The sequence below is a fragment of the Podarcis erhardii genome (assembly GCF_964252035.2).
Source record: "Podarcis erhardii genome assembly, chromosome: 12".
Classification (NCBI taxonomy): domain Eukaryota; kingdom Metazoa; phylum Chordata; class Lepidosauria; order Squamata; family Lacertidae; genus Podarcis; species Podarcis erhardii.
The window spans coordinates 46,353,326-46,365,446 of NC_138513.1; the positions used below are offsets into that span (position 1 = coordinate 46,353,326).

The 12,121-nt window shown below is 42.3% G+C and overlaps 1 protein-coding gene across 1 annotated transcript in view; it reads left to right on the forward strand.

Moving 5' to 3' along the window:
* Positions 1–12,121, forward strand: part of NPSR1 (neuropeptide S receptor 1) — a 74,429-nt gene extending 62,308 nt beyond the window's left edge. The window contains exons 6-9 of the mRNA XM_081834836.1: positions 1,931–2,007; positions 4,089–4,178; positions 9,417–9,597; positions 11,252–12,121. Coding sequence (XP_081690962.1) covers positions 1,931–2,007; positions 4,089–4,178; positions 9,417–9,597; positions 11,252–11,339 — 436 coding nt within the window. The 3' untranslated portion in view covers positions 11,340–12,121. The remainder of the gene's footprint in view (positions 1–1,930; positions 2,008–4,088; positions 4,179–9,416; positions 9,598–11,251) is intronic.

The window sequence follows — 12,121 nt, forward strand, 5'->3', positions numbered from 1 at the left end:
TGGTGACACACCAGCTTCAGAAATGTGGGTATTAATATCTTTGCCATAATGGAAACTTCTTTTCTTCTTAAAGGTAAAGGTAAAGGTCCAGTTGTGACCGACTCTGGGGTTGCGGCACTCATCTCGCTTTATTGGCCAAGGGAGCCGGTGTACCGCTTCCGGATCAATAAAGCTACAGTGGTGCCCCGCAAGACGAATGCCTCGCAAGACGAAAAACCCGCTAGACGAAAGGGTTTTCCGTTTTGGAGGCGCTTTGCAAGATGAATTTCCCTATGGGCTTGCTTCACAAGACGAAATGTCTTGCGAGTTTTTCCAACTTTCCCCCCTTTCCCCCCCTTTTCTAAGCCGCTAAGCCGCTTATCTGCTTATCCGCTAAGCTGATAAGCCGCTAAAAGCCGCTAAAAGCCGCTAAGCCGCTAATAGCGCTAATCCGCTAAGCCGTCAATGGGCTTGCTTCGCAAGACAAAAAAACCGCTAGACGAAGAGAATCGCGGAACGGATTCTTTTCGTCTTGCGAGGCACCACTGTAATACTTTATTGAATTGTATTAACCATTTTGATGAATTTCTGTAGTTATTCCTTACAGATTCATCTTAACGCTGTAACTATTGCTGCCACAAAAACATGCAAGTTTCATTCATTCATTGTCATCACTGAAGCATCATTTGAACTGCCTTCTTCACTTACCTGGAGGGCAGTGAAGGCTGTAAAACTTCTGCATCGCCTCCAACCTCCTGCACCATCAGGTTTTGATGATACTGGAAGTGGTGTTAAGGTTAAACTTCTGCAGAACTTCATGGCTTAAATCAAAAGTCACATTGTGTCAGCTACAAGCATACACACACTGACAAACTAGTGTTATAAATTTTTTTCGGTCATATATATATATATATATATATGCTTTCGTAGATTTTCACGGGTACAGGAATGCAGGTTTTGGTGTCCTCGGGTGTCTTCCCGTGTAAAAGTTGGGGTGTCTAGGCGACGTTTCGACGAGGCCTGAAGATGACGAGTGAGACCTCGTCGAAACGTCGCCTAGACACCCCAACTTTTACACGGGAAGACACCCGAGGACACCAAAACCTGCATATATATATATATATATATATATATATATATATATATATATATATAATGTTCATAAATGTACCAAGCAAACACATATATAAATATATAAACATATAAACCACAGGTCTAAAACGCACAGGAAAAGTCTAAATCCATTTTGACTCTTTCAGTCACCTTAAATATTTCTCTACAAGGTCGAAGGAAATGCAGAAACCTCCCCATTGTCTCTGTCCTCACAATTCCTGCCTTAAGGGCACATTTAAGGTGTGAATAGGGTGCGCCTGTGACCTAGCTCAGGAATTAAGTATTATCATTACAAAAGAATGGCCAGGCTCCCCAGGTAATCCAGTCAAGTGACCATTAACAGGTAACCTGGCAGACAGGGTAAAAACAACACATTCAGATTTCTGTTGTAGACCACCTTTTCTGTGATGTAGGTATGTTGTATCTGGGGGGTGGTCTTGGGCTACACCCCTTCTGTGATATATGTATGATGTATGAAGGGGTGGTCTTGAACTCCAGGGCAGGGAATTTAAAATGTCTATATAAGGCCTTGCACACCATTGTTCAAGGTCCTCTGCCTTTCCTGCATGTGAGGGGAGCACCCTGTTGCAACAGATCAATAAAGATCAGGCTTACTAGCTGCTTTGCTTCTCAATATTCTCTGGTTGGCCTCTGTTATTTTCTCCTACCAATAGAGGACCTGCAAAAGGACTCTATATGGGCTCTTGGGTACCCCCATAAGGGAAAATGAGCAGTTGGGTTTTTTTTACTTATATCACTAGGATGATGAGATACTTAGAATTATCCCATCCTAAAGAATCGCTAACTTGTTTGTTTTCTGTTCTTTCCCCAACTGTAGCGTTATTTACTTCATTGTGATCCGAACAATATGGGTTAAGAGCAAAGCTCATGCTGTCATTGTTTCCAACTGCTCAGGTAAGTAAATTGGGGCAATCACGCCCAAGCATTGAAACTAATGACATTGAAAGACAGTGCGTTTGCAATTGCCACAGATCATTAAAAAGCCCACTGTTGATCAAATCTCCATGAGCTGCCATAGGCTAAATTGCCAAAAGCATTTAAATATGTGCTCACCAAGTTGGCTGGACCCCAGTTATTTTACCTGGAAGTAATAAGAGAAAATGACTGAGTGAAGTCTTATCCTAATAACCTGAGCATAAGCCATGAAAAATACACACTAATTCCTAACTGACCTAAAATCCACCAACAGTGGTTGAAATAGATTCATGTAAGCAAGGGGAAAATCAAGACTCCTTCTTCTGAAGCACTAATTAATCAAATAAGCATTGTAAATATTCAAATGAAAAGGAAAGAAAAAACCTGAGCCAAGCGTACTGTTACCTTAATTACTGCTTTAGTGACAGGAAAAGAAACATTGTGTTAATACATTCTAATGAATTCACAATTAGCTTTTCTAGAGTTTTATTTTTCTTTGGTTTCCACAAGTTATCTCATGCAAAGCTGTGCTCTGTTCAAAGTTTAAACTAAGAATTTCCAGAAATCCTTCTAAATTCATCATGGATGGAAATATTGATCAAGATTAAGCTGATCAGTAATAGCAGAATATCCCCAAATATCTGACTGTCTGTGGTTTCTTTCATTTTTGCCAGTTGATTGAGAAGATTCTGGAGCACCATTTACATTTCTGTTTTGAGCGTGAAATTTTAAATTCAAAAGTTTCAGTTTTGGCAGGCTTGGCAGATGAAATCTTTGAGCTACGAAGTAACATAGAATTGCATCAAAAACAAGAAGAAGTTCTGTGGCATCTTAAAGGACACCACAGTTACCCCTCTCAAAATTGCCACAATTTCTTAGGATCGTAGAATTGTAGGGATGGAAAAGACCTTTGGATCATATTATCCAATGTTATCAGATCCTAAAGGCCAATGTTGACCCAGCTATGGGGAATAGACAACCACAGATCATGAAGAATGCTTCATCTAAGTTGGAGAACAAAACTGGAAGTAGACCTACAGCGAGGCTCTTAGCAAAGATTCTGCTTATGAAGGCCATATGGAGAATGTCTAATACCCAATTATTCTTCAGCAGAAAATTATGCCCATAACATCATTTTTCAGAGGGGAGGCATTAACAGGCCTCTTCCGTCATTACTGGAGCCCTCTGCAAGCTGCTACCTTGTCTCTGTTCCTCAAGGTGAGCTCTTTTAGCCCTTGTGGGAGTAGAATGGGCTCCCAGCCAAAGGAAGTGTTAAGCTGAACACTCAGAGAGCTTCATTAAAACTTTCCAAGTGTTCAGGTTTAATATGCTTTTCAGGGTGGGCCCAAGACTGCTTGCCTAACTCTAGCATATGGTCATTGGCTATAAACAATTTTAAAAAAAAATCTGTATCTCTAACATCTCTCCCCCCCTGCAAAAAATAAAATAAAAAATAAGGCAGGAACAGTAAATTGGGAGTTGGAAGGCTGTGAGAGTGGTGGTGTCAGCAAACATTTTAAAATCTCCCCAATTTACAGCTTTGCTTTGAAAATCAAACCTCACAAAAATTTGGCACGGCGCACTATTATGTTGGCTGTTCTGCAGCAGGATGGACCGAGAGGATTGTTTTATCTCACAGCTGGTAGCTAAGGGAGATGTCTTCACAACTTGTTGAAAGCCACATCAGATAGCTGTTTACACTTTTTAAAAAGCATATAGCCATGTCTATGATAAAATAATATTTCAAAAGATTGTGTTGTGTTGTGTGTGTTGTGTTGTTTTTAAGATGCTTTCAGCATAACTGAGGTCCTTGTGATAGGCTAGGTGACTGTGCGTTGTGTAAGAATTCAGATAGAGAATCAATAAATAATGGGACAAATTAATAGGTTAGATGATATTATAGATGGTATATGTATTGTGAAATTGCTCATGATTGGTCATTCTAAAAATTTCTATTACAATAAATGGGCTTTGGGGGCAGTTTGATGAGAGAGGTGACCACATTCCAGTCATGGCTATGCATTTCTTAAATTTATTTTTCCCTTCTCTTCTCTTTGCAGATGGAAAATTCTGTGCTAGCTACACCCATCGGGGACTCATATCAAAGGCTAAAATCAAAGCTATCAAGTACAGTGTGGTAATAATTCTTGGTAAGTGACGACATATGCCAATTAATTAGACATCAGTGACCAGAGAAATACTTTATTTTTTAAAAAAATGGCTCTGTGGAAGGCTCCAGAGAGTTGGAGTGGATATCTGCCCCCATGGTTTTGTCTCAGATCCATTTCACTTCTTTCGCTTCTGCTGTCACAGCAAGAGCAGCTTCTTCTGACTGCCTCAGCCTTTGATAGCCACATTTTTACTCAAGCAAGAATGTATACTGTTTTCTTTTCTTATTTTTAAAGACAGTAAACCAGGTTTTCCGTCGCTGAGAAGCCCCAGTCTCTGCACCAAAATAAAACTTTACAGACAAGCCTAACCATAAGACAAAGTAGCATTAGCTTGCTTAGTAACTGAGGTTTCTTCAAGATTCAATTATGAGATGCTATTAAAAAGCTATTGTGTGCTGACCTTTTCCCAAGGATTATATCTGCTATGACGAGTGGAGTGGATAATGGACTGGTTTCGCTGTAACGTTCCTGGTTTAATAAAACCACCAAGCCTGCCTGCAACACACACACACACACACACACACACACACACACTTGGGCCAGCTCTTTACTTGCAAAATAAGAAAACTGTGATTTAATGCCAGTTTACCAACCAGGATCTGAAACCACAGTTTGATTCTGATTTGAGATCTTGTTTGTAAAGTGACATTTCCCTGTCTTAGACTGAACAAGAAACTGTAGTTTAATTCAATGCGGATTGCAGTGCCAATAGGAACGAGAGCAAGGGAGGGATGTGCGTACAGGACGCTGGGCCATTGGCCTGTTCCAGCAGACCCTTCTTACATGCCTAGTTCGTTTACACAAGCAGCAGATAAAGTGAGAAAACTTTTCCTGGGCTGTAATTGTTCAAACTGCAGGAAAGGGATTGCATGAGTGAATGCTGATGTGTTTTTTATTATTTAATGTATTGTGGCTTTCTCAAAAATACTCAATTCCCCACCTGTATAGTCATACCTCAGGTTGAATGTGCTTCAGGTTGAGTGCTTTTGGGTTGCGTTCTGTGGCAACCCGGAAGTAATGGAGGGCATTATTTCTGGGATTCGCCACTCGCGTATGCGCAGACGCTCAAAATGACGTCACATGCATGCGCGGAAGCGGCAAAATGCAACCTGCAGACATACCGCCGCATCTTACGTTCCATTCAGGATGCGAACGGAGCTCCGGAACGGATGCCTTTCGCATCCCGAGGTACCACTGTAGTATGAAACAACAACAACAACAATAATAATTTATTTATACCCTGCCCATCTGGCTGGGTTTCCCCAACCACTCTGGGTGTCTTTCACCAAATATTAAAAACAATACAGCATCAGACATTAAAAACTTCCCTAAACAGGGCCGCCTTCAGTTGTCCTTTAAAAGTAAAATAGTTGTTTATTGCCTTGACATTTGCTTGGAGGGCATTCCACAGGGCAGGCGCCACTACCGAGAAGGCCCTCTGCCTGGTTCCCTGTAGCCTCACTTCTCGCAGTGAGGGAACCGCCAGAAGGCCCTTGGAGCTGGATCTCAGTGTCCTGGCTGAACGATGGGGGTGGAGACGCTCCTTCAGGTATTCAGGACCGAGGCCGTTTAAGGCTTTAAAGGTCAGCACCAACACTTTGAATTGTGCTCGGAAACGTACTGGGAGCCAATGAAAATCTTTCAGGACCGGTGTTATATGGTCTTGGTGGCCACTCCCAGTCACCAGTCTAGCTGCCACATTCTGGATTAATTGCAGTTTCCAAGTCACCTTCATAGGTAGTCCCACGTAGAGTACATTGCAGTAGTCCAAGTGGGAGATAACTAGAGCATGCACCACTCTGGCAAGACAGTTTGCGGGCAGGTAGGGTCTCAGCCTGCGTACCAGATGGAGCTGGTAGACAGCTGCCCTGGACACAGAATTAACCTGCACCTCCATGGACAGCTGTGAGTCCAAAATGACTCCCAGGCTGCACACCTGGTCCTTCGGGGGCACAGTTACCCCATTCAGGATCAGGGAATCCTCCACACCCACCCGCCCCCTGTCCCCCAAGAACAGTACTTCTGTCTTGTCAGGATTCAACCTCAATTTGTTAGCTGCCATCCATCCTCCAGCCGCCTCCAGACACTCGCACAGGACCTTCACCGCCTTCACTGGTTCTGATTTGAAAGAGAGGTAGAGCTGGGTATCATCCGCATATTGATGGACACCCAGCCCATACCTCCTGATGATCTCTCTTTGACTACTACAGTGGTACCTCAGGTTACATACGCTTCAGGTTACATACGCTTCATGTTACAGACTCCGCTAACCCAGAAATAGTGCTTCAGGTTAAGAACTTTGCTTCAGGATGAGAACAGAAATCGTGCTCTGCCGGCGCGGCGGCAGCAGGAGGCCCCATTAGCTAAAGTGGTGCTTTAGGTTAATAACAGTTTCAGGTTAAGTACGGACCTCCGGAACGAATTAAGTACTTAACCTGAGGTACCACTGTATATCTACTGGTATCATATCTTCTGTGCAAGGGTCCTTCTCCACTTAAATTGTGACAAGACAGAAATGTGGAAGTTGCAAAGATGCAATCATTGCTGCTGACCCTTTTCTGAGATAGGTTGAAGTAGCATTTTGGATTCTGTTTTGTTTAGCCTGGTGTGCTGCAGTAAAGATTGACTCACCCAGAGGATATAGCTGAGATCGCTTCTACGGCAATTAAAGTCTCCCTCCATGGCAACACAGTCACAGATTGCCTTTATCGTCAACACAGTCAAGTCCTATTCTACATACTCTGGTCTGCCTCCCTCCCACCCCCATGAAATATTAAATGAGTGCTTATTTCTCTGTAGAGTAGGGTCATTTCCCCCCGTGGTTTTCCAAGCCCCTGAAATCTCTACAAGCTTTAGAACCACCTGTATAGCAACAAAATATATTATTTTGCCAAGTAGTTCTACTGGGGGGTTGCAAAACTCCCATTTCTGGTATGTCCCTGTGCTTCATACCATTTATTGAATTATTTCAAACTTTCCTGTGTCACCTTTCGGTGGGTTACACAAATTCACAAAAGCAGCCAAAGCAAGTTATCTCAAAATCAGTTTTTAACAACAACAATAAAGAAAAAACTGATTTTAACAGTTTCTTTAAAGAAGCAGCCCCACACAATTTTAAAGAAGCAATAGCTCATGATACGCACCAGGATAGTGTCCTAGAAAGTTGGGTGGGATCCTTTATGCCGACAGATATTGCTAGACCACTACTTCCATCGCCTCTGTTTATTATCTATTATTTTTCTTTATTACATTTGTTAGTTGCTTTATTTTGCCCAGGGCAACCCAGAACTACTTAGAGTTGTAGTGTGGCAACTTTTAAAGGGTCATTGATTCGCCACTCCTGTCTTGTACTAAGTCAGGCTGCTGGTCCATCTAAATCAGCCTTTCTCAACTTTGGGTCCCCAGATATTGCTGAACTGCAACTCCCATCAACCCTGACCACTGGTCTTGCTCGCTAGGCATGATGGGAGTTGTAGTCTAGCAACATCTGGGCACCCACGGTTAAGATCTAGCTCAAAATTTGCCCTAACTTGACAAGACACCCTGGGAGCAGATCAGCACATGGGCTTCCCCCAGGGTTTCCCAAACTTGGGTCCCCATTTGTTATTGGATCACAACTCCCATCATCCCTAGGTAGCAGGACCAGTGGTCAGGGATGATGGGAGTTGTAGTCCAACAACAGCCAGAGACCCAAGTTTGGGAACCATGCCCTAAAGAATCCTGAGGACTGTAGTTTGTTAAGTTTGCTTGGAAGTGGAGTTCTGTGAGGGGGAAACCAACAACAACAACAACAACAACAACAATTTATTATTTATGCCTTCCCCATCTGTCTGGGTTTCCCCAGCCACTCTGGGTGGCTCCCAACAGAATATTAAAAACACGATAAAACATCAAATATTAAAAACTTCCCTAAACAGGACTTCCTTCAGATGTTTTCTAAAAGTCAGATAGTTGTTTATTTCTTTGACATCTGGTGGGAGGGCGCTCCACAGGGCAGGTGCCACCACCGAGAAGGCCCTCTGCCTGGTTCCCTGTAACCTCACTTCTCGCAGTAAGAGAACCGCCAGAAGGCCCTTGGAGATGGACCTCAGTATCTGGGCAGAACGATGGGGGTGGAGACGCTCCTTCAGGTATACTGGGCGCTGTTTAGATTACAATTCCCAGTATTCTTTGGAGGATGCCATGTGCTTTAAATGTGCATTGATTGTGCTTTAACTTTATGGTGTGAATCTGCCACTGAGTTCTTGAGGAGTCTTTCCCAGCCCTGCCTTGAGATGCAAAGTATTGAACATAAGAGGGTGCAAGCATTACACTCTTTGATTTCCATTATAAGCTTTTCTTTTTTTTAATCTGCCTGTCTGCAAGCATACAGAAGGAGTGACCTCCATTAGCCAAGCGATTAGGCTTCCTTTTTTCTTATTCAAACTTAAATATGCATTTTCTGCAGATGCTATCAAATGCAAAACTGAAGAATCCCCGGCTTAGGTGCTGGAATTTATATTGATTCAATTAAGCTGGCTGTTAATGCAAGGGGACACAGGAGAAAGCGCTCCTTGGCATTTGATAATGATTTAATTGGCTACACATCTGTGTTTAATGTGATTATATTGCTGTCGCTCAGTGTTTTGTTTGTCTGGATTAGTCCAGAGGGACTGGCAAACTGATATAACAGGAGGAGGGTGTGCTACGCATTTTCTTCTTTGCAGATGGGATGTGCAAATAAGGCTGCACCAGTATTCCTGATCCTTTGCCGATGAACCTCAGGGAACTTTCAACAAAAGGATTATGCAAAGAGAAACACTTAGTTCCCTTCTTTGAGAGCCAGAGGCAGATGTAGGAATGCCTTTGAGGCTCTCAGCTTAGAAAGCAAAGTCCTTTCAGTATTTAATGATGGCCATCCATTAAAATAAGTTGTTACATTTTTATTTTTTTAAAAAAGCTTTGTATATTTGCAGCTGAATCCCATTGACTGAGGACAGATGGAGATCCTGCACTTTAATAGATGGGATTTCAGCAGGTGTTGCAAGAACTCAACAGCTTGGTTCTACATAGAACCAGGATGCAAAAGTTTACCAGGTTTCAAAGCAATTCCCTTTTTTTAGTGAGAAAAACAGAACACTTGTGAGAGTAGACAAGCCAATTTTGCCCAGATCTCCTAGTGCTACTTTCCCCATTAAAACTGAACACTTTTCAAACCATTTCCTTGATTTCTTGCAGCTTTTGTACTCTGCTGGAGTCCTTACTTTCTCTTTGACATTCTGGACAACTTCAGCGTCCTCCCGGAAACCAAAGAACGCTTCTACGCCGCAGTGATTATTCAGAATTTGCCATCTTTAAACAGTGCCATCAATCCCATCATATACTGTGTTTTCAGCAACACCCTTTGCGATGCTTTCAGGTATTAGACTTCTTGGGTCCCCCACCCCTTAATGGGATTTATATGGGCAAAAAATGCTACCAAATAATTGCCTGGTTACACATTGTGCTCTCCAGGTGAGTAATAGGAATATAACAGAAGACTTTAGAAGATACAGCTACCCCACCCTGAAGTACTTCTTATTCTGGATTTTTAGAAGACATCTGAAGGCAGCCCTGTTTAGGGATGCTTTTAATGTTTGATGTATCATAGTATTTTAATATTCTTTTGGAAGCCGCCCAGAGTGGCTGGGGAGGCCCAGCCAGATGGGCGGGGTATAAATAAATAATAATAATAATAATAATAATAATAATAATAATAATAATAATAATTACTATTATTATTATTTGTGCTCATAATGGTATTAGGGACGTTAAATGTGATCTTGCTTTCAATACTGTTTACAGCTGCAAAAGCTTCAGGGCAGACATACTGCTTCATTTCCAATTAGTGTGTTGCCTACAATTTCCTGCTAGAATCCTGCAACTTTCCATACAACAAATTTCTGAGGGAGTGGGAGTCTTGTCCTGCTTTCTCTGTGCAAGAGTGCCCCTCCAGACACACTGATGTATTAAAATTGAGAAAACATTACAGAACACCTAATAAAGTGGAATGATGGATGGATGGTCCAGTTTACAGTGTTGTGAGATACCCCCATAACAGAAGTTGCCCTCAGTTCCCATCACACACAGAGGCAGGTTAAAGTCCAAAATAGTTCACTGCTGTAGAAGATAAGGCTTCAGTAATACATTTCCAGACATTGATATATACATACAGCTTGTAGGCTTTGCAGATACATATATACACAAGTACAAAGCATTTCTGAGGCTTCAACAATTCAAGATGTAACACTGACTCTGACTCACTTCTCAAGACTGACCTCGACACACAGCACAAGACCCTGGCAACCTGAGCTGACTTACCTCAATCACTTATATAGGCGGCACTGGGCTGTTGCCATAGCAACTGGTTTGACAGGCCTTGCACCTGTTATCTTATCTCATACATGAGGTGATCTGTAATCATGAAGAAAATTAACCCCTTCCTCCAAGTCCAATTCCTCCAACACCCCTTCTGTAATTTTGCTCATGGCATTGCTTTAACACAGGTATTTGATATTGGCATGTTTAGACCTCTGTTGGACTTTCTTTAAAACTACTTGGCTCATTTGCTGTACACATGGCCCATGCTGTAACCATTCAGGAGGCATCCCTTTTATACTGCATTTGGACCTCCTGGGAATGAATTCTTATTCATGTTTGAATTCACCCTCTCCTAAACCTGACTCTCTTTTTACATTAGATTCATTGCAATCATTGCATCAGTGACATACTGCAGAATTCAAGGGGGCAAGAGCAGCTGCTAAGTTGGGTGGAGTGGTTTAAACCTCTTCACACTCACACAGTGCTATGTTTACTCCCTCTTTTGGCCACCACTGTCACGGGGGGGGGGGGCAAAATATTAGCAAGTGGGAGAGGATCAGGCCCTTGGACCAGGGTTAGCCACCCCCAGTCTAGACATATAAATTAGCAGATAAAAAAGCTATGCGTTTGCACCATCCTGTGAATTCATTTCAATTTTTCAGTTATTGTTGTTATTAATTATTTATAATTAATTATCAATTATTGTTCTCTAGGCGAAGAAAATCAGGAAATTTGGGGACTTTCAGAGAAAGAACAGAAGGGCAAGAGATGCAGGCGGTATCCAAGCCGGAATATATTTAGAGTTGATATGTGACTATAAAGGCCACATTGAGTCTGAGGAGTGAAATAGAAGCCTCATCCTTGTATAGAAATCTATTATTTAAGGAGAGAGGAATGAGGAGCAAAAATCATTCCTTGTACACTCTGGTGGCCAAACAGAACTGCCATGGTTTGTTCCACATTTGCAGTCAGTCCTTGCTTTTCAAAGGTGCATCCACTGAGCGGTATGTTTCCGTATAAATGGCTTTTCTTCATATGGGAATATTTTATCTTGAAAAAGGCAGTGCCAAATTTCTTCATGGTACCACACAGCTCGTTTTTACACAATACTGTCACCTAAATCATCAAGACCCTTTGAAGGCTGAAGAGCCGGAATAGCCTTTTCTCTCCTTTCCGAGAAAAGAGCATTCCCAGCGCACGTCAAGATACTTTATCCCTGCTGCCCTGTTTGGGGGGTTGCTGTGGCTCAGTGGGAGCGCATCTGTTTTACAGGAAAAAGGACTCCGATTCAATCCCCAACATCTCTTGGTTGGGTTGAGATTGTTCCCTCTCTGAAACCTTGGAGACCCACTGCCAGTCAGTGTTGACAATATTGAACTAGATAGACCAAGGGACTGACACCATATAAAGCATGCTTCCTGTGTTCCTATATATGCTTCACCAGAAAATCCTGCCCATTGTATAATGCGCTGAGAGAGCAACATCTGGAACAATTTTTACACAGTGATGGGAAAGGTATGAGTCTTTGGTTTACCTACTGAGTGGACAAGAGAAATATGCCACTGTGAAGATTGCACATTTTC